Source organism: Chamaea fasciata, unplaced genomic scaffold (genome assembly GCF_029207755.1).
Source record: "Chamaea fasciata isolate MVZ Bird 193981 ecotype frontalis unplaced genomic scaffold, bChaFas1.0.hap1 SCAF_18, whole genome shotgun sequence".
Taxonomy (NCBI): domain Eukaryota; kingdom Metazoa; phylum Chordata; class Aves; order Passeriformes; family Sylviidae; genus Chamaea; species Chamaea fasciata.
In genome coordinates this window covers 3,324,506-3,352,358 of record NW_027094103.1, presented here as the reverse complement: position 1 = coordinate 3,352,358, position 27,853 = coordinate 3,324,506, and the positions used below count along the sequence as shown (strand labels likewise).

The 27,853-nt window shown below is 47.9% G+C and overlaps 1 protein-coding gene across 3 annotated transcripts; it reads left to right on the top strand.

Annotated features, from left to right (window-relative positions):
- On the top strand, window positions 1-27,810 carry CABP1 (calcium binding protein 1). 3 transcript variants are annotated; one of them, XM_066199886.1, is made up of 8 exons: window positions 712-770; window positions 13,012-13,260; window positions 17,847-18,023; window positions 21,556-21,586; window positions 22,261-22,404; window positions 23,672-23,781; window positions 24,185-24,332; window positions 26,072-27,810. In XM_066199886.1, exons 2-8 carry the CDS (start codon window positions 13,216-13,218, stop codon window positions 26,095-26,097), a joined length of 681 nt encoding a protein of 226 aa, XP_066055983.1. In that variant the 5' UTR covers window positions 712-770; window positions 13,012-13,215; the 3' UTR covers window positions 26,098-27,810. The 3 variants fall into 3 exon arrangements, with proteins under 3 accessions (XP_066055982.1, XP_066055981.1, XP_066055983.1); XM_066199884.1 differs by lacking the exon at window positions 13,012-13,260 and having other exon boundaries at window positions 10-770; XM_066199885.1 differs by lacking the exons at window positions 13,012-13,260; window positions 17,847-18,023 and having other exon boundaries at window positions 1-770.
- Window positions 27,811-27,853: the final 43 nt, after the last annotated feature.

Here is a 27,853-nt window from a genome sequence, read left to right as displayed (position 1 = left end):
GCCCCCGCCGGAGCGCCCCTGCCGCGGCCTTTGTGTGCGCTGTCACATGGGCCGCGGTGCGGGATTTAAGCGGGTCTCCGCAGGACATGCCGTGAGCGGCGCGCCGCAGCCCTGCCCGCAGCGGCAGCGCTCCGCCCGGCCGGGGATGCGGCTCTAGCGGCCCCGCGATGAGCGGCTCCTCCATGGCGAAGAGCGAGTCCCGCACTTCGCTGCTGAAGGCGGCGGGGAGCCGGCGAGCGGCGGGCGGCCAGCCCCAGCCCCGCGGCAGCCGCGTCCGGGACGCCAAAGGACAAGGCGGGCAGATGGGGAGGGAGCTGAGCCAGGAGCAGCTCCCCGGGGAGCCCAGTGCCCGCAGGCCGCTCTGCCACCCGGGCGCCCGGGAGGACGGAGCGAGGGGCGCGGGGAAGCTGTCACATGGACGGGGGGAGAGCCAGCCCGAGCCGGCGGAAGGAGGTCCAAGGAGAGGCAGCGGCAAGGAACCGGTGCGGACATCTAGGCAGCATCACCACCTCCCGCCGCACGCCAGCCACGGTCACCCCCAGGACCAGCATCAGCTCTCAGACAGGGATGGGGAGGAGGGAGAGGAGGACTTTTTCTTCAGTCACAGGCAGAGGTCCAGCAGAGAGTCCCTGAAGCTCTCGGAAGGCGCTTCACCTCTGTCCAAATCCAGCAGCAAGTGCTCCACCAAGTCCAGCGGCAGCGATCGGTCAGTGGAAGCGGATCCCCTCATCCAGCAGCTGCACCCCATGCTCAGTTCGGTCTTCGGCCAGGTAAGGGGCAAAAAGAGCCCCTCGCCACCCACCCCCCCCTCTTCCCACCCCCTTTCCCTTCGCGCCCCCTCCTCCTGCGGCTCACGGACCTTCGGCTCCTCTCTCCGGAGCCCCCCGGGCGCAGCCCGCAGCTGTAAATGCACTGCTTCCTGGCCGCCCCTGCCCAACTTCTGCCGCTGCTGCGGCACGGCCGGGGCGCTGCGGGGTCGGCCCCGAGGAGGGCTCCGCGCCGGGGACGGGGCGCGGGTCAGAATCCCCGGTGCCCGCCGGGCGCTGCGGAGGGCGCTCTCGGTGGTGCTGACGGGGGAAGTGCCGGTGCTTTCCCTGTCGCCGGGGGAAGTTGTGGCTCTGCCTGCTGAGGGTGAGAGTCACAGAAGCGGATTTTTAAGAGCTATTTACTTATTAGATTCCATCTCTCTGGCTTCCCGCCTTGCTTTGCTGTATTTGTTTACATCTCCTTATGGTACATTTCTGTACAATCAGCATATGAATCATTTCTGATGGCAGAAGCTGTCAGGAGAAGGTAGTGGGGAGGACGACAAAAAAAAAAAAAAAATCCTGACCCAATTCCGAAGCCTTCCCAGTCACTATGTTAGAATGGAACAGATGCTTTTGGTGTTTGCAAGCTCTTTTGGTACAAAGCTGTCGCTTTTAGCTTTTGGTAGTGAAATTACCCGACAGGGTTACCCTCCAAAAATGAAAAGGCAGAGGGAGACTAGCTTGAAATTTTCTTTTAGAGACATCTAGAGATGTTACTGGAAAATGTAATCTCTGGGAAGATTAATATAACTGCAATCTTCCAGAAGCACAATTATAGGTATAAGCCAGTAGCCTGGGTGGCTAAGTTCCATCCAGCCCTAGAAATGATCGATTAGACCAGAGTTTTGATTTCTGGAGTTTGTTATTGTTGAGTTTTTTCTTCCTTGTCTTTTTTTTTTTTTTCCCCCTTTTTAATGCGTGTTTGGGAGGCTTTGCAGGGAGCCAATTCAGACTGAGATTATGGAGAGAATTAGAAAAAATTTTGTAATTGGGTGGAAGGAAGCAATACACCCATATGTTTAATAAAGGAGTGTTGGCTGCTTCTGTTCATCTTGACTTCTCCAGATAAAAGTCAAAGCACATCTGTTCTTTCCAAAGCACAACACTTTTCCATCGTCACTGACAGTCTGCTGTTTAGGAATGTTAGGTTGTGTTTAACTCAAAACGAGTATTACCTTCCCTGTGCCAATAATGCACCCAAAGTCTAGATTAAAATTTTGCTGTAACAATAAGGAAGAGCCTGGTCAGCAGATTGATGCTCAACCAGGTTACAAAAAGCAATATTCCAGCACCAGGCTTTGAGGTGCGTGGTTTTGGCTCTAACTAACGCTGTGGTTCTGAGCGAAGTGAAGATGTATCCAAGAAAAGATTTTAAGTCTATGGGGCTGTATGTCCCCAAAGCATCAGAAATGCTAACAAATCCATGCCAGGTCTCCCACTCACAGAAACCTCCCTGGTTTTGAACTCAGTCCTTACCTGAACAGCATCTTTATTTTATCTGCTCTGCTGCTCGCATTCCAGTGTCAAAAGACACTTCTGAATGCCGTAAATGTTGCAAAATTTATCTGTGGTGTTGAACAATGCCCTTTACTGAAATGAGAGAGATACAATTCTAATTTTCACTTTTGCACTGAGTACGTTGCACCAGTGTTTGCACACACACACACACACAGACCAGCATCTTTCTTTTGGAGTGTAGTGTTATTTATTCCATCTTCTCTCTGTATTCATCTCTCATTTGCTTCCTTTGAAGTAACCATGACAGAATGAAAATTTATTGGAGATTTTAGGACTGACTTTTAGGACTGAGCTGTAGTAGATCCCCCTGTACAGGGACAAGATGGGGAACTAATTTTTTTATAATTTAGGATACACAAAACTGATTACAGAAAGACATACATGAAGGTGTTGGGGTGTTTTTTGTTTTGTTTTGGTTTTTTTTCCCTTTTTTTTTTTTTTTTTTTTAATCTTGAGATGAATAAAGGCCCAGGGGTAAGATGTATGGAAATTCTGTCATGGCACAAAATTAGACAATTTTTGTTTCTGTGAATGAAGAAATAAATGCCCAGCATTGTGTAAAAATGTGTGTGAAGGTTTGAGGCAAGGACTTGCACCTGCAAGAGCCCAGACTGCAGCCATAGGTGCAGACACGTCCAGAGTTGCAGTCTGAGGCTGCAGGTGCTGTAACACCAGTCTGCTCCACATTGTGATTAGAAGACAACAACAGCTCGGCAGATAATTCATTTAATATGAGAACTTCTCTCTAGCCCACACAGACCACTGTGAAACCATTAAAACAGTAATTTTGCAGTACATAGGAGAGGAGCACAGTGATGCATATCACAGCAGCAGAGCACTGTGGTCCAGCAGCACCACAGTATATCTTGTTCCAGCTCTACAGATGTGGAACATCATCACCCTGTTCCATGGTGGTGCAGAGATGTGGTCGCAGATGCAGACACTACAGTGGTACAGTCAGATACACAGAAAAGATTGCAGGGATGACTCCATGGAGAATGTCATTATTGCAGTAACAGCAAAAAGGAGCAGTTCAGGACTAGAGGGTTGTGTCTGAGGGAGACAGATTTGTAGCTGTGCAGAAAAAAAGACAGAGTGAAGGAAGAAGCGCTGTGTTTATATAACCAGCACAGCAATATAGTGCACTGTGGGTGTGTACTCCAGGAGAATGCTAAGATACTGCCAGGATACAGGATGCAGTGATATTTTATTAATTAGGCTTGTGCTATATTGGTGCAGTGATGTTCTAATACCATTAAGCAGTAATACTCTTTCAGGATATTTTACCATTTTGTAATTGAGTGGTACGTGAATTAACAAAAGTAGGGTAGTGTAATGATGCATTAAGTATAAGCCAGGATGTCATCTTAGCCTAATGTCATGTTTGCACACTGACTCGGCACGGCAGTTGCAGGAGAGCACTGTGCTGTGGACTTTACACTGCCTTGGGATGCAGTGCGTGCAGCTCCGAGTGCCTGGAGAACACGGCACTGACAATGCAGTGGTGTGGTAACGCAATCCTGGGACAGAGCAGAGATGTGATACCGGTGCCATGTGGTAGGAGTTTGGCAGTGCACGGGTGTGATAATTGTGGAGTGTTGTAGCCTGACAGAAGAGTTTCGCAGTCTCCTGATGTAGTAATACAATATTCCAGACAGGAGCCATTCTGTACAGCAGTGATCACTTCTGGTGTGATATTTGCAAAGGGTTGCCCTGATCTGACAGCACCATCCCGCTGTAGCAGAAGGCAGCAAGTGAAGTGTTACCCCCGTGGCAGTTTTGGAAGCATGGCTGTGAGTTAGCAAGAGGACAACGCCACAGACTTTCCTGGTGACAGTGCAGTGTGAGTATGGGCTGGTTTTATGCGGGACGGTGGGACAGCTGTGTTTGAAAGTGGCCCTGCAGTGGCAGGAGCTCGGTGCAATGCGAGAGCAGTGCTGTGACTCACGGGTGTAGTTGACAAGGGGTGTGTGTATGATAATGCAGCAAAGTGGGAAACTGGCAAGAAAAGGGAGCTTGAGGAAGATGTTTTATATGATTTTGACCTGATAGGATAGTGTTGGAGTGCCCAAGTGGCAAAAGTGTGTTGTGAAGCATAAGGGAGCATGCTTATTACCCCTGCAGAGCAGAAGAACATGAGGGTCCTGTCGTGTCTCTAGCGTGGCTACAGATCACAGTAGAGGAGTGGTGACCCGTCTGCAGCTGGTGTGGCGTTGAGGTGGCCGCCTGTCAGCAAGACACAGTTTATTAATGTGACAACAGTAGCAACAGCAGCACAGAGACCGGGACAGCAGTGCGGTGGCAGCAGGACCGCAGTGCAAGTTCTGTGGCATTCCTGGGGCAGCGGTGATGTGGCTGCAGTGCCTACGGTGCAGCAGCCGCTTGGCACCTGGCTCAGCGCAGCTCTGAACGGGGACTGCGGCACGGGCGGTCACCGGTTCTCATCGCTTCACTCCTCCTGTGCCTCAGCGCTGGCCTAGCTGGCACCTTCAAGAAGAGCTTTTCCCGGGCATTTGCTATGCAATATTAATTTGTAAGCGATCCTGCCATGAGAGACCTGAACGTTTTCAGAGCCGTTTAGCTTTCACACCCTACCTGACTGTTAAATTTTTCAGTGAAGTGATTCCCCAACAGTTTTCTGTCAATTGCCTCTGGTAGCATGGGGATCAAAGGGGTCAAACAATTGCCGTAGAGAATCATGAAATATTTACAGGGTTCTGCTGTTAGCGCTGTGGCCAAAGGAGCTTTTGTATTTCTATTTGTACAGGGAGTTTAAAGCCTCTCCTGCACCATCTCCCATTCCTGCTTTAATGTCCGTGTCCATATTACCATTAAAATAGGGAAAGAATCTTTCTGTATGTCCTGTGAAATTTTCCTTTTCTTGTCCTGCTCCATGCCCCTTTTTTCTTAAGCTTTAGTTCTTAACAGGTTTTAATGGACCCTACTGGGGTGACAGAAGTGGCCTCATTTTGAGGCAGGAGGTGACCCCAGGCTGCCTGTGTGGAAAGCATGTGTCAAGAAAATTCTTCTCTAACCAGCCGAGAGCGTGTAAGGAAAAGGTGCCCTGTCCACACTCTCACCTTTCTGGTCTTCTCATCTGCCAGATGACTTTGGCTTCAGCTGATTCTAACGGGCATTTTGCCCAAGAGCAGTCACTGCATCAGGGCCATTCTTGGAGATCCACCCGTGGAGAGCTAGGAAGCCCTGGCCAGTCCTGCCAGGGTAGAGTGGCTCCTGGCTTAGTAATGGAAGTTTTCGGCTGGCCCTGTGTATTAGCAGGCACCGTGTTGGGCTGCTCTGGAGCAGTGACGCCAGCAATGGAAACGTTCATGTGTCACGCCGTGGGGTGGCGAGGTGAAGGTGAAAGGTCTGTGTTTCCAGGTGCTCACGTGCTGTGTTGTGCCTGTAAGGCAGGTGAAGCAGTGGCATGTCAGGGCTCGTGACAAACTGAGACAGTCTCTAACTAAAGTGCTCATTAACACTGCTAAATCGGCACAGTAATTTGGGGTGAACAGACTTCTGGCTTAGCATGACTGACCGCCGAAGTGATGCTGGTCCCGTGGCACGGTCTCGGCTCGCTTGGACTATGGAGCGAGGGTGCACAGATTAGAGGGCAGAAGCAAAACCGGAGAAATGCCGAATGCACCGGCTTTTCCTCCGTGTTTCATGGCACTTCTGAAGGCTTTTGCCGGCCCCAGAAGGGTCCCTAAGGGCGCGGGCGGAGAGGGAAGGGAGGCCCGGTGGCCGCAGGGGACACTCCCGCGGCCGGCAGTATTCCCTCTGCTGCTCCCGTCCCGCCGGGGCTCCCCGGGATCGGCGCTACGGGCAGTCGGTCCCCCCCGCACTCCGCCGCGGGACTCCGGGCCAGCGGGGCTCCGGCGGCCCCGGCGCGCCCCCGCGCGGCCCGGGACCCTTCCCCGCCCGGCGGAGCCGCCTTGACACGGACCCGCCGCGCTCTGGGCTCCCGGGGCGTGCCCTGTCCCCGGGCTGCCCGGTGAGTGTGTCACACCCGGGGAGAGCCCCGCTGCTGCCGTGAAGTAGGCGAGAGCCGCTCCCAATTGCGTATTCACAGGCGTCCGGATACCTGCGTGGGGACCGTACAGCTTCCATGCTTCCATCCCTGCATGAGTTGCCACAGCCCGTGTCCATGCATGTAGATTGACATTAAAAGCCTTCACGTACATGTCTTGTCTATGTACACACAGCCTGCTCGTGCAGCCTCTGCTAAATCTTCTGTGTGGCTACACAACACGCTTATGCATTCCTGTGCTTAAAACATCGCTCGGCGTTTGTGTGCACACCTGCCTGCTGACGCCTGCCACACCTTCCAAGGTACGTCTCATGTTTTTGTATGTAATGAACTCAGACACAGAGAAACATTATTCCGCTTGAGCATATCCACTCCGTTCCCCCCTTGCCCAGCTTGGAGAAAAGTTCATCACATTTATTGCTTGTAAAGAGCTTGAGGGATGTGAGCCAGACATACAGAATCACTAAGGGGCAACGGATAAGCCTCATGCCTGCAGTGGGTCTGCCAGCAAACATTAATCTTTGTCAGTGATTTACTTTTTAAACAAATCTCTTTTAAAAGGCTATAGAAAGACATCAAAATAAAACCAAGCTAAAAGAACATTCATTAAATATTCTGTTCATGAAATATACAGCAGTATGATCTAATGCACTGAAATACACAAACCTTCTGGTTAGATTCAGCTTATCTTTAGAGAGAAAAAAAAGCAGTGATAAATTAATCATCATTTTAATAAATCCATTGTCCATTTTGTTAAGCTTTACCACCTTGATTTTTGTTTCACGCAATCCTGGGTTTCAACACAATGTCAGGGGAGTTTAGCTTTAGATGTAGTGGCTGGGCTGCAGGTTGCCATCTGAATTAGCTGTAATCCTTTGTAACATTCCAGCTTCAGTAACTGTTTTTCCCTGATGAGTCCATGAGTGGTATTGATTTCCGATAACAAGCAGCTATATGGTGTGCATTTAGTAAAAGATGCCTAGCTAACTTTGGGCTCCCTTTCAATAATCCTCTGACATTCCTGTGACCTTAGAGAGCAGCAGCAGTGCTCATGAACCTGAGTAATTCTCAAATTTCAATCAAATGCCCCACTTAAAAATAAAGGAAAGAACTGTCCTAGCTATGGTCATATTTAGACTCTTAGTAGCTTTCTGCAGCAGCATAAGACCATGAACTCAATGCTATCCATGAATGAAGACATTTGCAATATTCTAATATTTCTTCCACCTGTTCCTCCTCTAGAGTACTTTGAATCTTGCAACCATCTTTGGAAGGAATGCACAGCATTGTTTCATCCCACTCAGACAAAATACATTCTCTGCTCTTGGAAGGAAACAGGCAACTGTGTAACGTTGTGAAGCATCGTGTCACAACAGCTGAGGACAGGAAGTAGAAAACCACCAGCAACCACAGTGTGTTCTGCTGAAATAAGACACAAAGGGTTTAGATACTTTGGGACTAGCTGTTCTGAGATAGAGCCGAAGACTTGGGATCCACAGTCTGGCCCTTTTAAAGGTGCTGTCAGATCCTTACTCAAATTAAAAGTGAGGCAGATTTCCCTTTTAGTGTGGCAAATCTCACGTAATGCCACAGGGTTGGTTCGGAGTATTTGGTGTATACTGGTTTTCAGGCCTCTGCTCATCTGAGGATCAGCCACATTTTCAGTAGCACCTCAGTATGCCATCTAAACAGTGACCCCCTGTCCCTCTTATTTCCAAAGAGGTGAGAGAGCCAGGCAGAATTAACTGCTTTTGCAGTAGTCGCAGTTGGACAGAGTGGCACGAAATTCCCATATTCTGGAGCAAAGAGAAGGAACCACGTAAGGTTCATTTTAAACAACCTCCGTGCTCCATACACGTGACAAATCCTCACAGCAGTTGCTGAGCTGTCAGGTTTGTACTTGTCTTTTTGTAGCCCATTGATGATCTTTAGGATCATCATCGGCAAATATCCACAGTACATTGTGCTCTGGCCAACGCATCTCCTGCGTCGGAACTCGGAAGCTGGGCTAATGCAAAATACTTGGATCACATCTACAGGGAAGGTGTCAGGGGAAGGCACATTCCCATCTATTTTCATCTAATGCAAAAGGAAGCCAGCTATTTACAGACAGAGCTGTTCTAAACAGAAGTTGACAGGCTGTCCAGGCTTTGTTACCTTGAGAGGGATAGAAAATATCCTTGGTCTTTTAATAAACATTCTGTTGTTTGTGATTGATTATGATCCAATTGCTCTAATGGAGGAGAATATTATGCACAGCATGAGTCAGCAACACTTTCCTCCTGGAACAGCTGACAGTAAAGAAAGTTCCCAAACTCTCTGCAGAATTCCTCTCCCTAGATGAGAATCTGGACTGCATCCACCAATACCTACTGGTGCCTCCTCTTGAGATGGACCTGTACTTGTCTGACTGGCATATGGAACCATCCAAGGTTCATTTGAGGTTAGGAGACACAACTCAATGTGCAGCAAAAGCACTTGGGAGCTGATGCAGAAGAAGAAAGGGAAATCAGTCGCAGAAGTTTGGTGTGTCAGTGCATCTTCCAGTGGTTGAGAGCTTCAAAATGAGGTCCTTGACAGAACTGGCAACAGGAAGATGCTACCTAATCCAAATGCTTAGGCTTATCTGTGGTCATTCAGTAAACAAGACAGTTTCTGGAAAACTGTATGTTTCCTGTAAAATATGGAAAAATATAGCCACCAGATAAAGGGTTATTGGAAGCAGATTTGAAAGCTGCTAATCCATATGTGCACTCTTCACTCTGGGACAGGACAAAGTTAAACAAAAATTCCGGCCCTGTTAGGATAAGTTAAGCAAGGGGATGTATTTTAATATATTAAATGTTTGAAGCATTTAATGGGCTCTTGGTAGAACTATGGACTTCAGTGAAAAGATACTAGGAAAGAGTTTTCCTTGCTTTACTATACAATACCCACTGCCTACTGACATTGCCCTGTAGCAGTATTTATGTTGTGTTGAGAACAATGATGTAATGTTCCAGCACATGGAGGACTGTGTACTGCAACAGGCTAGCATCTGAACAGTCTCCATACAAATCCATACTTCCACTGAAAAGTTTTGCCAAGCAAAGCTACAGTTTGATAAGCAATCATGTTTTGGATTGATTTTGTTCTTTCTGTTGTGTCTGTTGGATATTTGCTGCCACTGGATGAAGTTTCTGGCAGCTGCCAAGTGATTAGCTGTGAGGAGTTCCAACATTTTCCGATGAAGTAAGCATTTCTGCCAAAGGTGCCAGCCCAAGGCACAGCACTGCTGCTTTCTAAAGTATCCAGACATATTAAACCACCTAAATCATTCCTTTTTCAATACCAAGTCAGCCAGCCTTCTCCTTCCCCTGTGCTCAGGTCAGTCAGTGCCAAATGCTTCTTTCCCGTGAGCTGAGACCTTGCTCTGTGCCAGGCTGCATCCCCTGAGGTCTCTGCTCTCCACCCTGGACCTCGGGAGAAAGGGAGGGATGCATGAACAGCAGCAAGACTTGCATTTCACAAAGTTCTTACAGATTTTTAGAAAGTTTACAACAGAGACACAGACCTTAAAAGAACAGTGTGATTGCCACAAAGAACAGTGTGGGAAAACCAGTATACATGCATGTGCAGCCCTCCCACATGCATACTGACTACCCCAGATATAGGCATACCCACAGATCAGCACCTACACAGAAATGTTTCTGACACACTTATTCTCAGCATCCTGTTCTCTTACAGCAGCCTCAGTTGGAGGAAGGGAGAAAATATGTTCCATCTACCCTAATCTTTTAATGACCTTTCTGCCAACTCCACTTTCCTGCCTATCTCTAAGCTACCTGTGGTGGTGATGGGAACAAGATCCCACTTTAGAGAGATTTTCCTCCTCAGAGCTCTAGCTGTCTGCTAGATTGTGGTGTCCTGCCCAGTTGCTCTTAAGAGAGTCAGGGTAAATAAGGAGATAAAAAATTGTTTGTGATCACATCTCTTGGGCCTCTTGCAGCTGCACTAGAGTTCTTACAGTCGAAGGATTGTGACCATGCTGCAAACCTGGTGCACATGGGCTCCCATTCCCTCTTCCCTTCCTGAATTGCCAACTCCCTGCCAAGCCTGGCAGCAGGTCTCAGCCCTCTCACTGTGCCCTGCACATTTCCTACAACTGCCTGTAACTGCAGGGAAGAAAAGCTGGAGAGTAGGCAAACACAGCGATGTACCGCAGTGACTGGTTCTGAATGCTCTGGCACAAGCCAGCATTTAAAGGGTGGCCAACACACTGAGAGGCTTTTCGAGCTCAGTAAGACACACTCCACAGCTATATTCCAAAGCTATCCTGCAATAGTCTGGGAACTGGCATGGATCTTTCTGGCAGGAGATGTCTGACTCCTTTTCTTTCCCTCCCTCTCTCTGGGACAATGTGGGAGATGGGCACTTCTCAGTTGCAGGGCATTCCTGGCCTCCATGCTTCCTGTCAGGGAGAGATTCATTAGCAGCAGAAAGGCAATTCTCCCTCCTCTCTGCTCTGGAATTGAAGTCGTTTGTCTCGGGAAGGAGCCCAGGCGCCTCACTCGCTGTGTGGCAGCTTCTGCTCAAGGGAGACAAGCACTTCGTCAATAAACAAGGAGCCTGGGGAACGGCTGCAGCTGACAGAGGACATTATTAATGACTAGCACTTTGTCAGAGGGTAGATCAGCCTCCCATTAGCTGCTTTAAGAGGGGAAAGAGAAATAGGACTAAAGATGGAAGCCTGAGAGCAGCTGGGAGTTTCAGCATCCTTCTGCAAAGTCCCCCACTGCAAGGCCCAGGGCTGGCACAGCCCCCAGGGAGTGACTGTATTTTTCCTCAGCATCTCCTGTGACAGCAGGAGACAGGCCCAGCTCCGGAAGAGTTTTGCTTCCCAGCCTAGCCTGGGTGGGCTCTGCTTTGGAGGTCTTCCCCTCTGTCGCCCTCTCAGTCAGCCCTGGGTACAAGGGGCAGACAAGGAGTGTCTTTCAGCATCTCCTGCTGCAGCTTCTTGTTTTGGAGAGCCTGTGGACCTTTGTGCAGCTCCTACCCACGTCATTCAATGAAGAAGGCATTGAGGAAATCTGAGAGGAGGCTGCCCCAGTGCCTTCACTCTTGGGAAGCCAGTAGTACAAGGAAGAGCAAGAAACACCATTCCCTGTGGCCATGCACTTCTGTCTGTGACTGTAACTGGAGAAGCTGTGGACTTTTGTCATGCTTGGATCCCTAAACTCATCTCCTTAGGTGGAAGAAGCCTCTAAGCTCTAAAGCAACTGTTGAGTCACCTTAGAATCATACTTGATTTGCCACAGCACCATCAGGGTGGAAGGAGAAATCTCTGCTTTGTTGTGACATTGACAGTTCATCCTTTTCTGTCCTACAGCCCTAGAGCTGCCAGGAGACTGAGTCCTTGGCTCCTTCCCAAAAAGCACGTGGTGCAAGTACTCAGCCTATGGAGCAGGTCTTTGTCGAAGCTTTTGTTTGGAACCACACTTGCAAACAAAGATGTGAAATCTTTCAGCTCAACACCTGAGTGAGTGTCCAACCAGCCTGCTGCATAGCAAGGTATAAGATCAGAGTCATCCTGGTCTCCAAGGTATTTGAAGGAGGTAGCTCTTCATACTTCTTACCACTGTGGAGCTGCAGCTGTGGTGCCTTCATAGCTAAAGGTGCATTCGCTATCCTGCTCAGATCCTGTTGCCTGAGTGTGATGATGTGTCTTTTTATGCAATTTAAATCTCTTTTCAGACTGAATGCTCTTATGCTCAGCCTGAGATCAAGAGAAAATGTATTGGGGACTCATCCCTTTTCTTTCAGAGATTATTCTACGCTACAGGCATAAAGTCCAAAGTTTAGAGCCAGCTCTAGGTTCAGGTGTCCCTTATTAATTCCAGGATTTGGGCTCTTGCGAATGGAATGGATGGATCTGACATCAAAATTCTTTGATTCACCTTATCTAACCTGAGGATGTTTAGATTTAAGATTCAGGTGTGAGCCGATCTTTGGCAGACTTGTGTGGGTTAAACTGCCAGTAGATTTTTACTTGCAGAAAGCTGGAAAAACTTTAATGCAAGAACGGCTCAAGGTCTCTCCCTTGTGGTTAAATATTACTGTCCTGGGGCTGAGAGTGTTGTAGGGTCCCAGGACTGCTGTCTCCAGGCTTGCTTCCACCGTGACAGGAAAAAAAATCAGACACTTCTAGGTCTGCTGGTATTTATAAGCTGAAACAGGTCCCACCCAGATAAATGGTCCATTTCTGCTCCGAAACGAGCTGTGGTCTGCTCCAAGCCCCTAAGTGGATTGCCTTCTGGCCAGCCTGGCGCTGTGGTGATTGAAAAGCCAAGAGGAGTTAGAAGGGGGGTGGGTAGGGATGCAGTGTTCAGAGGCTGGGTGGACCCAAACTAGCTAGATTCACGGAACTCATCACTGAAATCACTTCTTGTGCTGCCTCTCTGTTTTAATTCTCCCTGAAACAGCCCTCTCCTATGAGTGAAACAATCTTGCCTGCAGATTGAGGGGGGTGGGAGGGATTTGAACATTAATCTGATGTAGATTATACATCCGCCTCCCTCTCTCCCCCCTTCTCACTCACTCTCTCTCTCCCTCTCTCTCCCTCTCTTTCTGTCTGTTTCTCTCCCCTCCCTCTCCTTCCTGCTTCATCTCTTCAAGAAAGTGAACATAAAGTAAAATACGGAGAGAGAGAGGCAGAGAGAGAAAAAGCTCCCTGAAGAGGGAAAGCCCCAGCAGCCAGTAGCTGTTTGGATTTGCCTGGTGCTGCCTTTCTTGCTTTGCTCCCAAGGAATACCTTTAATGGGATCAATTGCTTCAGTTCCTTTATAACCAAGTCCACCGGAAAGGCAGCCTCAACATATTATGGGCAACTGTGTGAAGTCTCCTCTGAGAAACCTCTCTAAAAAGGTATGTTCCCTGAATCCAAGTGCGCTGTGCATTTCCAGCCCTGCTTCTTGGGATGGGTGACCTTGTGGGGCAGATGAGCATGGGAGGTGGGAGAAACACTGAGATGAGTATGAAGGGTTCAGCTTCCTCACCAGACTTTTTCTGTAAGAGCTGCTCATGCAAGTGCAGCCAGTAGAGCCCAGGATGCTGAGAGCCATAATATGTATAAATAAATGTGTGTGTAGGCTCGTGTCCTGCTCACTGTGTGTGTACAGCTCTCCTCTGGGTACGTGCAAGCATGTGCTTGTCAATGTGCACAGTGTGCTGGCACACTCCTGTCAGGGCATTTAATGTGCGGGTGTATGTGTGAGCTTGTGCGTGTGCACGTGCTTCAGCTGAGAGTTACCTGCTGGAGTAATCACGGGTGTCTTGGGTGTAGGGACATATATGCATGTGTACATGAAGGGTCACGTGTCTGTACGTGCTGCCATTGCTGGGTAAGAGTGTGCACACCTATGGGCCCATCTGAGGTACGTGTGTGTCCTTAGCTCTTTATGTCTCTACACAGGCATCCTGAGTGCCTGAGCAGGTTTGCTGTGAGTGCAGAAGGAGGGAATTTCTGTGCACCACACACATGCCCTTGCTTGTATGGTGCTGTGTGTGCTCACCTGCTGGTGCATGCTCTCACAGAAGTCTGTGTGTAGACATGCACGTGTTTTTATGTCTATCCATCCTTGCATATGCACACAATTAGTTTTGTTGGTGTGTGTTTGGGTACAGAAGCATGTTTTTCTCTCCGTTCTGCTTGTCCGTGCATCTGTTTGTGGGTGGATACCCTGGGCCCTGGCTGCGTGCTTGTGCATCATGTTGCACGTCAGTGTGGCCCATGCTTGGGCCCAGCTGGACTTCATCTGCAAGCTGCCACATGTATCTGTTAGGCTTCAGCCCACAGTCTACTCTGTGCTGAGGTTTTGCAGTGGTCTGAGGACAAATTAGATTCAGGAATAGTTCTGCTGTTATGGACTGGGAATGACATGCCCCAGAAACACTTCTTGTTTGACTGAGGAAGATCTTACAGCACTGTGTGTACCTGTCAGCCACACCGTTCTCGCTTGGCATTGCTGCAAATCTAATAGCTCAGCAAAAGGCTATGCAGTTCATTCTCCCTAAATGATAAAGTTACGCTGATCAACCCAAGTATTGCAATGAGATGCTGCCTCTGTGGAGACCTTGATGACAGTGAAATCCCACTGCCATGAAGATGCTCCATCCAGGAGACCTTGCCACCTGGGAAAGCTTCTCTTGGGAGGGAGCTCCCTGGGAGAGGACCTCCATCATAGAGTGTTTATTTTGGCTGCATGTTGGCCTCTTCTGTATAGAAACACAATTTGCTTGTTATCTTGGCTGCTGTAAACAAAGGCAGTAATGGCACAGTGCTTCTGTGGGGGAGCTGGGATACTTGATGAGGGAATTCATCACCAAGCAATTAGGCAGTGCTGAGACCAGTCCCGAGGTCAGGGTGACCTGCAGGGAGATGTAGAAGTAGCTGAGGTTCACCCAAATCTTGCACATATGAAAAACCAACTTGGTTGCTTGTAGATTGCCTCCAGCTTGGCATAAAAGGAGTTGGCTGCAGCTGTGCAAGGCGATTGCAAATAAAGTCTGACATGTAGCCAAGCTGCTTGAATCAAAATAGATTCAAGAACCTGTAAATTCTGTGTTGTCAGTCTTTGAGGTAATTGATGCTTTCTTTCCTAAAAGCTGCTTCGAATAACTCACTTTGTGCCTAGTTACAAGACCTGGGATGTCAGGAGTGAAGAGAAGAAGTTGCAAAGCTGAATTAGAGAATTTCTCAGACATCACTCTAGCGAGCTATGAAATAAGGGACTCATCCTGACAGGTCCTGGTACTCTGCCATTCTTTTGATGGCAACACACACGATTATAGTGGAGACTTTGCAGATCAGTCTTAACATTGCCCAACTTCATTTGGCTGTTATATGATCCCAGTCGTTTTCCTCTGATTTTACTTTGAGCAAACTCATTTTGCTGAAATGTTAAAGAGGAGAGACTGCAGACAACATGTGTGGAAGCTGCTCTAGAGTGTCAGTCTCAACTCTTGAATACATGATTTCAACCCAAAATTTGGGATTCACTCCCAGGCACCAGCTGGCTTGGTCTGGGTCTGGATGACACCAGGGTACCTTGCTTGTTCAGGCTTTGACCCCATGTCTGTTGTTGGAAGCCCCTGTTTCCTGTTGTCACGATGTCCTCCCCAGTGATCGTGGAAGCCATCCTGGCTGCTTTTCCCTCCAAGAGATACTGCAGTTGGGATTGAGGCTCCTCTTGGCTTGCTGTTCTGCAAAGTCCCTCTGACACTCAGGCAGGAAAATGAAGGGAATCCTGGTGTGCTTCTGCTGTGCAGAAATTAAAAGCCTTGGCATCCCGGTCCCTCACTTTACCAGACCTCTCCACCACTTTGGCCATCTCTAGATCAACCAGGTCTCTTCCCACTCCATAATCTGCTGGTCTGACACAGCCAAGGTTAGTGGTCCTTTGCTCAGGGAAGGGACTGGGAAAGCCTGATCTCTCCAGTTCTATCCGTGCATTTTCTTTGTCATGCACACTGCTGTTTCCCCTGTCATGGGTGGCTGATGTTTCTTTGCCCCATACCAATATCACAGCTCCCTTGCCCTCTCTCCTAGGATGTAGAAGGAACATGGTGAAGGAAACTTGAGTGGATATTTGCAGGAGAACCTATGAGACTGCTGGCAGAGGGAGCACTGAATGCCATAAATCCTGCCTGCAGTGGCAGGGCAGGGGGCCTCACTGAGCTGTTTGCCTCGGTATTCTGGCACTGCAGCAGTTTGTCTGGTCACAGTCCTCAGTGACTCTTGGCAACTGTTTTTTGTCAAACTGGCAACCTCTATCGAGACAGAAAAATAATGGGATGACTATTATGAGGTACTGCTGTATAGCTTGGTAATAAACTATTGACTGGAAGTGGCAGCAAGCAAACATTTGGGGCTGTGGGCCTTTGCATCTTTCACATGGCTTCACTGGAATTAAACACAGAACTGATGTGGGGTATTTAAGTGATTCATATTATTTGATATATTAAACTGAAAAATGTGCCAGGAAATAAAGCAGATAATTTTGAAAATACATTGCAGTGATGTCACAAAGCCGTGTAGCTCAACACAGATGTCTTGACATTTAGCTGAGCTAGTAATATGCCATTCGTGGATGGATGTTCATCATCAGTTTTTTAAGGACAAGTGTCTTATGTGTCAGAATTAATCAGAGACAGATTCCATTCTCATCCATGACTGCAACGAAAATGCTTTTTTGCTTCATTGTTTTCTTTCTCCTTGGCTTGCTTTTTGAGTTATTTTTGTTTTGATGCTTGATGTTCACATGACATTATACATGAGCAGATTGGTGTAAGACTGTGTACAAAAAGGCAAATTACAAACCATGCATGCAATGTAATAGCACATGGCAGACACAGCTAGTAGATACAATAGTCTCAGACAAGTGTGAATGGGGGCTGTTTGTGTCTGGTCTTTTAGCCTGAAAATATACCTCAGGCTTTAATGAAAGGGTTAATGGAGACAATGACAAGTGACAGAGCTTCTCTGATCACCCCTGGGAACACTGGCTGTGAAAGTAGAATCATTCCTGAAGAGGAATCTGATGTATGATTAATGTTTATTCTGTAAAACCAAGGGTCCTGTGGGTTGTGTTGGCTTTTTATAGCTGCATGGGAATATCAGGATAAGAGGTTTTTTGCAGAGCCAGGGAAATGCATTTCTATAAAAGGAAAGCAGTGCCTCCTTATAAAATCCAGTGCTGGATTCTGTTCTGGAGCCTTAGCTTAGCAGGACGTATGCACTTAGGAAAATGTGCAAATGCAAACACTCAAAAATGTTGTGCCCGTGCCTGATCTCCACTTTGGGACTGTCAGTGATTAAAAGAGGCCAGGGCAGTAAGTGCCTCAAGCCCTGAGGATGTAACTAATTAGTAGCTGCACAAGGCAGCTTGAGCCTGCAGTTGGCAGGGCCACCTGATTCTCTAGATGGTCTTCTGATAAGGTGATAAAGCGTTTGATGCTGTGTTGCTGAAAAGTACGTGGAGCCTGTGCAGTGGCTTTGTGCCGGCTCTGCCGGGTCTCCTGGGGCTGCCCTGGCCGAGGCGGCTCTGCCGGCAGCTTTGCCCGGGGCACGGGCTGGCACACGTACTGCTAAGTTGGCATGTGCTTGTCCTTTGCAGCTCATTCAAGGCAGTGTTAACTCCGGGGCTGACTGTGGGAGTGTGGCACTTCGGGCTGTGTCTGGGTAGATGTGAACAGTGCAGAGAGTTTGATGTCATTTCAAAGTGAAATTCTCGAGGTTGGTTGTTCCTCTTTCAGCTTTTGAAAGTGAACTCCTGGACTTACTGCTGCTGTACAAATCCTAATAGGCTGGTGGGGGGGACGCAGTGTGCACCAGATGAAAGAAATTTAGCAATTATGTCTCTGCGAGGCGGTTCAGTAAAACTTCAGAGGAACGAGATGGGGAGGTAACATCCTCTGTTGTGTTGTTTGCTTGCTGCTGGTTGGCTGGGAAGATCCGCCATGACGAGAAGACGAGCTATAAAGCTGTCCAGACGAGCGAAGAGGGGTCGTCGGCTGGCGAGTACCAGGGTCCGCTCATGGTGCTGGCCCAGAACTGCGCCGTCATGCACAACCTGCTGGGGCCAGCATGCATCTTCCTGAGGAAGGGCTTCGCAGAAAACAGGCAGCCTGTACGTAAGTTACACCCAGCGGGGCGAGACACGCACAAAGCCACGTGGACGCGAGTCGGGGATGCGGAGCCACCCCCGTGCTCCGTCTGCGTGGAGCTCTGTAACTCCCAGCCCTGGATCTCGAGCATCCTGGCTCCAGCTCCAAGTGCAGATACAGGCAAATGTCTAACCTGAAGGATGTGCAGATACCCTTGTGCCTAAGCACCAAGAAAGGAGGATTCTAAACTTGCAGCTATGGAAGATAGATCCAAGCCTACACTCAAGTAGCCATAATCATATGAATTCAGGAAAAGGTTTTAAGGCTTCAGGACTTGCATAATCATATGAACTCAGGAAGAGTCCAGTGCTCAAAGCTGTTATTCCAGCAAGACACGCACCTCCCATTCCCAGGCTCAGATTAGCATTTAAAGCCTAAATAGCCAGTTAAATGCAGATCAGGGCATCTGTATTGGGAACAAGCTGTCCATATTTGATACTCTTCCTATCAGTTCACGGTGAGCACACTAGTGCCAGCAGAAATAAGCAGACAGCTGCCTCCTCCCAGATACCCAAACACAATCTCTTGTGCACTGGCATACCCAGCCTGACTCTGCAGCAATCCCAGCCAGTTAAACTGAGGAACATCAGGCTGTCCTTATATTTGCAAATAGTGCCAGGCTACCAAATGCTATTACCCTCCCACACGGAGAGAGAGAAATAGCAAAACCACATCTATTCATTCAGTCACACCTATTGTAGCTAGGTGTTCATATGCATTCAATGTATGCATTTATATATAACCAATAAAAATATATGCTTGTATGTATGCACCCCAATATTGTGACTTTACAAGAATTAAATCTTATTTTTGCCCCCAAACCTTCTATTCCTGCAATAACATGGATTTAAAGACAATCAGAAACATATGATTAACACATCTTTTATGGATTTATAGGAGAGAATATGTGCATTGTCCGATATTCACCCAGTGCCTTCCATGTTCTTGTGGTGAAACAAAGCTCACCCCAGTTGCCTCAGAACCAGATGTTTATTGCCTCTGTAAGAAACCTCTGTTTCACTTGTGTGTTGCTATGGTCATCCACAGCTGCAGGAGACGTGTAGGTCTTTATTTCTGAAACCTCTGCTTCAACCAACAACTCAAAAAAGAGTAGCTATGTGTCATTTTGATCAAAGGGCTTTTGTTCTTCCTAACCTACAGCCGCTAAGTAATCACATAGTCCCTGTCCCAGGTCACTAAAACATGAAACACACTTGCTGACCTGCGCAGAGCCACCTGTCACAGGAGATAGGTCCACCTCCCCAGTGGACAGCTGGACAAGTGTCCATCCTGCTTAGGCCACGGAAGATCACTGTACCCTAAGAGGTCTCCAAAATAGGATTAGTGATGTCTCTAAGTACCCTGATGTAGAATAAGTGCATCTAATACACAGCTTTACTTTTACTGACTCTCTAGACCAACAGGATTTATTGTGCATAGAACAGAAATAAATGAGTGTAAGACTATTAAGTATAATGGACTCTTCGGGGGCCATGTCTGCTCATATCTAGGATCTAAACTCTTGGAATAGTTTTATTCCTCTTCCTATAGGTTCTCCGAAAGCTTTAGAGTGATTCAGCCCCTTTTATCCCAAACAAATTTACTCTCTAATCATTTTAGGAGATCTTTCAAATTTAAAACAGAGAACCTCTTCATGACGTTAGTTATCACTTGAGTCAGATTTTTGGAGGGACATAAACCCTCCCCCTCCTTCTGCATTTGCAGTCTGTGGCAAACACAAATTCTTCGGTGTGCAAAATTAGAGCCAGTGGTGAAGCCCCCACTTGTGACAAGTGTCACCGATGTCAGTTGCAATGTGGTCTTCAGTGAGGGAGGAGGAGGAGGATGAGGATGGTCTTGTGAGGACTGTGCTGGAGGAGGGCCCGGGTCCTACCCTGGCCACTCTCACGAGACAGCGGCTACTGCGGGTGAGTCACGGCAGCCTTTGCACCGTGGCCCTGGCGCTCACAGCCCTGCACTGCTGTGCACCCAGCCACTATCTCCAGGGATCAGTGTTTGCAGTCGCTGGAATAAAGTGCACAAGGTGCTGGAACTGATCATGGCTGGGTTTCTTCTGTTATTTTATCTAAGGCAGGAGGGCAATTACGCCTCCTGCATCCGGTCTAAGGAGTTTGAATTGTTTTATTACTTGGTGTTGATGAAAGCAGAACAAATGGGATGACATGTTTGAAAATACCAGGTCTGTGAAGGATGAAACGGCAGAGCCAGCACGCTCCGACAGTTCCATCCAGCACAGAGATGCCTCTGGGAAGGTTACAAGTGGCAAGCTGGTCATTTCTCTGGCACAGCCCACTTCTGCACAGACGTAAACCAGTGTGTGTCCTAGTTTGCTATGCACTCTGAGCAGCTGCCATTAGAGTTTCCAGAGGAGCCTGTGGTTAAATAGCAAAGGATCATCCTTCTCAAACTGATCAAAGGCACCGTCTCCAGGCACGTGTGGTGAGGCTGGAGGACACCTGGAAGGCAAGGAGAAACTCCCCACAGTTGAGTGGAAAAGCCGAGAGTGAGACGACAAAAGAGATCGCGTTTCTGTGTTTCCAAATTCTCAGATGTTTTGGATTTGCCTGGGAACCATGAGACGAATTAGAAAGGGCATTTAAACCAGAAAGCAGTGCATTTCCATGCTCATCTCTTCTTCCTGGTGCAGTGTTGGAACTTTCCTATACTCTTATATCCTCCCCCTTCTTCCAAGAAATTCAAATTGGATGTTTGAAGTTGCAGTGTTTCCTGAACATGGTGAATCCTTGTCCTGTTTCATTTGTAGATGACCTTGATGATGTATATGTCGTGTGTCTGCCTTCATGACTGGTTTCAAAATGCTTGGAAATGGAGCTGAGGCTGGGGGGAAGGGGGAAGTTCCTACCTTTTCGTGGGGACAGATTGTAGGAGATGTCACTGAGACATTGACTGTGACAGACCTCATGGCTGTTGCTGTCCTGCCAGAAGGACAGAGATCAAGCAGTGATCTGAGCAGATGATGGTCTAGACCTGCTGGTTACAAGGACTGCTTCCAGCTGCTTTGATCTGTGTGTGTCAGCGGGAGTGGCAATAGAAATACAATCAGAGCTCCAGAGGAGATCATAACTGCTGCAGGGACAGTCTCTGCCTCAGAACTTGGTGCTGGGGAATGATGAAGCAGCTTCATGGAGGTGCCAATAGTACCGTCAGGGGGGAGGCCATGAATGCCGTGTTGGTCCAGGTCTGTTCTGTTCAGGGACCACCCGTCATCCCCCCCATCCACCAGATGAGAGGGAGAGGGGCTTCCAGAGAAATGTGTGCAGGTTAACACCCCTCTCTTTGGGAAGGAAAGCTGGGAAGCCTTCCTAGGTAGATGGTATTAAACATGTCATCACCTTCTTGTTTCTTCTCTCACTTTCTGGCTTGTTCCAGAGCCCTTTGTACCAACAAGTGCTGTTTTGAAACTATGTCTGTGGCCAACAAATGTCTTTAACATAATATGTTCTCTTTTTGCAGGACAGAGAACTGCGTCCGGAAGAAATTGAAGGTAAAATTTGTTGCTTCTTCTTTGTCCTCTTTCTCTCTGCCCAGTGAAAACCTATTGGCTGGCCCTTTCATGTTGGCCCCCATGGGTTAAAGTAATTTGGGGTAAATCAAGGGAGATGATTATTGGAATAATTCCTGGAAGTCCCAGCAAAATAAATAATGTATAAAACTGAAAGAGTTCTGACTGTGAAGGAATTTGCATCCATTCCATATTCTTCAGGGTGAGAGGATAAGTAAATGATGGGATATTGGCTGTTAGAGAACTGCTGTCCCTCCAGCTCCCACAGAAACTGTTGTGGAGCATAATACTATAATATGGCTCCAAGGAAGCTGTTTTACATGCTAATCCCTGCAGTGAGGGGTGTATAATAGAGTGCAGAGGTAAAAGTTGGAAAAACTTACTGGTTGCGGTTTCTTTAGGGAGCACAGTTTAGCAATGAAGCATTTGTGGCACTTGTAGTCCAAGCAAGCTTTCCTGTAAGGAATGGGTCAGCAGCACTGCTGACAGAAGAGCTTCACTTTGCTGCAGTCATTACGTCATGTAGGGAAATCTGGTGGGAAAATACTGAGTATCTTAGAGAGTCTGGCTTCATAAAGTGTTGTTGATTCTGGGGAGTTTACTTGGAAAAGGTATTTCAAGCTGTCACTGACAATATTGTTCTTCCATTCCTGCAGAATTAAGAGAAGCCTTTAAGGAGTTTGATAAAGACAAGGATGGGTTTATTAACTGCAGGGACCTGGGGAACTGCATGCGGACCATGGGCTACATGCCTACTGAGATGGAGCTAATAGAGCTCTCCCAGCAGATCAACATGAACTGTGAGTAACACACACCCAGCTGTACCTGCCTGTTGCTGCTGTGCCCTGCATCATTGCTTCAGGCTCTCTTGGTCTCTGGCTGCCTCTTTTCCTTTGGGTTTTTCCCCTCTCTCCTTTGGTTCTGAATTTCACTCCTTATCATCTCTCCTGCTTGTTTGTGGTCTCTAGAAGTCGATGCCTTTGTTTTTGCTTATCAAAGGGACTGTGTGGACTGCGGTGTATCTGGGAACAGTGAGTGGAAGGTTTGTCCTTCATGCTTACGTTGTCAGGTATAAAACTGCTCTTAATGTGGGCAGTCAGGCACTGGTGCACAGGTTCTGTGTGTTGTCACATTGAAGCTGTTGTCAGATGGTGTCAGACTGAAGAGCAAGCATGGGAAGATGGGGATGCTTTGATCAGATGGGTGATGGATGGGCTGTTGTTCTGTGGTGGTTTTTTGTGTATCTGCTGTGTGCCTGGGGATGGGCTGTGAGCGAGCTGTGCTGGCAGCATTGGATGGGAGCATCTGCTGCAGTCATGGAAAGATGTGACAAATGCATCTGATTCACTGTAACTGTGTTTGTGGCCCTTGTCTTTCACCATCATTTTTGTCACTTCTCATCTGTGGCAAGGCAGGGTATCACCCTCAGCCAGGTGGGGAGAGGCATATTTAGTGCATGTTATTTCTGACAGGATTATGTTAAAAGGACAAATTACTTGGTCAAGGGAAGGAAAACAGCTGTGACATATGCAACCAGTCACACACTAAAGCAGCTGATAACCCTGGCACACAAGTGCTTGGGAATTTGAGAGTGTTGCTGACAGCTCTCAGGGCACTAACAAGTAAAAGAACTAATACAATGAATAAACAGTTGGACATACATTAGCTGCTGTAATGGAGCAGGACTGCACCACTGCTGCAGGACACTGCCCGGGCTTTGCAGGAACATCATGCTGTGCCCTTGCCGTGCCCTTTGGCACAGGCACAGCAGAGAGTTGCTATAAGCACTAGAACGATCAAGCCTCTGATACGTACTGTGTGATGCAATAAGGGTGTGACAGCCCATAGCAGCCTAGGATGGAATAGCTTGGGCTCATTCTGCCCAGCCCATAATCCAGAGAATACGTGGTAAAACTACTGCTCCTTTTCCTTCCACTGTCCCACACCTTCTGTGCTTGTGCTTCCTGGAGGGCCAAGCACCCTCTGGGGCACACAGAAGTGCAAAGTGAGTGCTGGTCTTGGCTAACTTACGGAGTTCTTACACACAATCTTTCATCTTGTCCCAAGTGGGTGGCCATGTGGATTTTGAAGATTTTGTTGAGCTGATGGGACCAAAACTTCTAGCAGAGACTGCAGACATGATTGGCGTAAAAGAGCTTCGTGATGCCTTCAGAGAGGTGAGTGATCGGTTCTGCATGCCCCCAGGGAGGTGAGCGACACAAGACAGGATAGAGAGACAACTCACTGGAGAAGAGGAGGAGGAGAGAGCAGCACAGTGGAAGATCTAGAAAGAGCCCAGTCAAGCATGGAATAAGGGAGGAGCAGAGAACATTGCTAAGATAAGGGAACTCTTGAGGCAAGGAAGAGAAAAGATGGTGCAGACACAGCATTTGCAAGGGCTTTCTGAGGAGAAAAGACAGACTGGATCCAAAAGACACCCAAAGGAGGAAGAGGAGGGGCATGGAGAAGATGGAGAAAATATAGGGCACTCAGGATCAGGACAATACAAAAACCAAGCCAGAGCAAGATCTGTCTCCATTAACTGTATTTCCCCTGCTGGTATTTTTCCTGTGCTTGCAGTTTGACACCAATGGTGATGGGGAGATCAGCACCAGTGAGCTGAGAGAAGCCATGAAGAAACTTCTAGGGCAGCAGGTGGGTCACCGGGATATTGAAGAGATCATCCGGGACGTGGATCTGAATGGAGATGGGCGTGTTGATTTTGAAGGTGAGAAGGGATCGATGCTCACTGTCCATCTGCTCTGGTGTGAGTCAGGGTTTCAGATCAGAAGCTGAAGTGGAAGATTTGCAGACTCAGGGCCCAGGGTTCTGAAGTATGGAGAAAAAAGAATTTCATTTTTTTCAGTCAGATGAATTGTTCATTTGTGTATCATCTCTTGCTGCATCTCAGTTTTGATTAGGTCTCCATAATTCTAGCATGGTAAGAGATAGAACCTGTCATACAGAAGCAGGTCCTGGTGCACACATGTTGTGCCTGCCGTTGTTTTATGGGACATTTTCCTTTCTTTAAATCTACTGCAAGAGCTGTGAGGTGGCTGGATTGCTTTGGAGAATGCATTGCACCTTCCATTTCCTCTGGCTCACCTTTGTTATATTGGTTTATAGGGAATTTTTTTCTGTGCCTTTATGCCAGAAGATGGTCACATGCCACCTGTGCTCATTAAGACTGCAGATATCTGATCTATAGGTGTCATGTTAAATCCTAGAGATAATTAATTTCTTCTCACACTTTCCATGCCAGAAGGACTTTGAAAAATAAGAGTTGTTAGGCTACTATCCTAGCCATTAGTTGTGGCAGGAGCAATGTTAATAGAGCCCAGGGTTTCTGGCAAGGAAGCAGTTGATATCAGACAGCTAAGAATATATAAGAGCTGGAAGGTATGAGAGTGTGGCAGGCTGCTTTTTAACCTGGTGGAAATTCAGATGTCCCTTTGCAGTAAGGGTGAAGTACAGGAAATATAAAATTAAAGTAAAATTGACATAATTTTTTTTGGCTCAACAGCATTCTTGGGTCTCCTGCATGACAAGGCATCTCAGTCCTCAGGATTACCGCAGCCTCTGAGGGCTTTGAAAATATTAGGATACCACTAGTATCTACCTAGAAAGTATCTGGTAGCTGCAGTTGTTCTAATGCACTGGCTGATTACATGACAGTAGCTCTACTTGTTTCCCACAGCTGAATTATGTTAGACAGCTAAAATACATGAAATGCTATCCCAGTATCAATTTCTCTGTGAGTTACCACTTAAGTTGTCAAAGGACACCTCCATCAATGGAAAGGGAGAAGTCAAGGGGGTAATTTCCACTGCCCTCCGCTTTGCAGAGTCATTAGTTCCTCAGCAATTCAAGTGCAGGATGAAAACGCATTTATGTTTGATGGCATTTACACTCAATTTGAACAATTGCAATTGACTTCACAAACTGCGGGGTAGTCAAGAAATAGATACAGGGTATCCTTACAGTTCGCATGTATCTTTAAAAACAAGAAGTCCCTTAAAGTAAACTTTTCTTTACAAGAATGCCAATATCTAGCAAAACTCCTGCTTTCCCACGCTGGTATCTCTGTGAAGGTGCAAGTTTACTAAGAAATCATACCATGTTCCCAAAACTGTAAATCAAGGTTCCCTGAAGTTACAGCGAAGGGAGACAATGCTTGCTGTAGTGTTGCACAAAGAGCTGCTTGTGCAAACAAGACCGTAGGTGGCTGGGAAGGAGTCCAAGGCAATGAATTGACCTGCTAGAGGGACCTTATCACCGTATCTAATGCAAGGATTAAAGCCCATGCTGTGTGAGCTCTCAGGGCCAGTCTCGGAGCGCACAGACTTTGCTGGCAGCCTGGGGACTCCCAGTCTCACCCTGGCTGCCTCCTGTCCCCAGTGCATGAGAGCTGGGTTGGGGACCGTGGATGCCTTCTGGTTCAGGGCTGTCTTGTGTTGTTGGTTGCAGAGTTTGTTCGCATGATGTCCCGTTGAAGATTATTCTCAGCTAAAGAAGAATCAGCACCTTAGAGAGGGCAGAAGAGGACCTGGATGGAGCATCTAGCCCCGATGTTCCTACATGAAGGTTTATCGGCTGGCTGCAATTAGGACATTGCAAGATGACCTGCTGCTCCTCCCTCATGGTGGTCCCCATGCCCCTCCACCCTTTCACACTGTGAAAGACTTGCAACTTCCTACAACTGGAACCATTCCTTGAAGATGATTGCAGGAAACTGCAGAGCCAGGACTTGCCATGATGCTTTCATGGGATATTTGCAACTTTAGACTCCTCCTCCCCAGCTTTATTCTCCCACCAGCTGCTGCAAAGCAAAAGCAGGAGAAATCCTCTTGGCTTGGTGGATGAGAGCAAAGCCATTGGGACTGGTGGCAGCCTCAGGGCGTACTCTGCACTTCTTGATTTCCCTTGGTGAACTGTGTCTGTGTTTGCTGTCTCAGTGTGTGTCTATCTGTGTGAAGTTATTTATGCTTCCCCAACATTTATTTGCATCTCCTGTGGTTATGTTTACCAAGAGTAAATTCAAATATATGTCTTGCGGGGGGAAAGTGATAAATATGCACGTTGAAATGATGTGGAGCCTGGATGTCCCTGTGAGAGGTGGTGGCCGGGCTGGGGGAGAAGGGCTTGGGCAGATGCACACCCCAGTGTCTGCACCAGGATCCAGAGGCAAGCCCTTGCCACGGAAAGGGGAGCCTGTGCTGGCCACTAAGTGTGTGTCAGGGCTCTGCCCTCCCTCCCACTGTCCCCCTGGCCAAGGGGTCTGGAGCTGCCTCACAGTAAGGGCGGTGTTAAGGGTCCTCATCTCTGCATCCCCTCCACTGGCATGGGCACAGGTGAGAGCCCCTGCAGTATCGTGGGAAGGACAAATGGGAGAAAGGGCCAAGAGGGGAGCTGGGTGGGAAAGGGAAAGTAACAGCTGACCTCACCCCTTTCAGATCACTTTAAACACAACTGTGAGCACATGTACTGTGGGGCCATGCTGTGGGAGCTGAGCTGTAACTTCACTGGTGCTGGGGATTGGCTGGGAGCCTCTTTGTGTGGCAGTGCCCTGCTCTCCAACCTCCTCACATTCAGAAATGCTGCACGTGTCTGCAGCAGTAACGACAGCAGCCTCCATGCCCTACCAGCTGCTTCCAGACACATCAGATCTTACCCTTCTTTCCCCAAGATGCTCCCAACCTACCACTTCCTTCCCCTACTCTTCCAGACCTACAGTTGTCTCCTTTCTCTATGCAGAGGTTCAGTCACAAGTTGCCAGGATTAATTTCTGCTTGTCTACGAAGGGCACCATCATCACTGTGTGTTTCTTGGTGTGACTGGGAGCTGTTTTCCTCTTGGTTGCCTCCTTACTCAAACTGAGAGGTCGAGAACCAATGTTCTCCTGCTTCCTGCATCTCAAATCTTTCACTTCTGAGGTTCTCTTTCAGATTCTTTGAGTCTACAAATCCATGTCTCAAAGGAGGAATTTCTCGTCTGCTTTCCTGTTGCTGTGCCAACCAGCATAGCTGTAGTGATGGCTGATCCTCCAGTGATGGAAAAACTATGTTGCTCCTTAAATTTGTGTGTATGTGCGTGTTTACTTGTGTTTGCACAGGTGTGTGCACTAGGAAGGGTTTGTGAGTGTGCACATAAAAGCAAGAAGTGCAAATAGGTACCTGGGAGTGCAGCAGTAGAAGAGTTTGTATGCAAGTGGGTATATGCAAACTGTGTGTGTTTATCTATGGAGCTGGT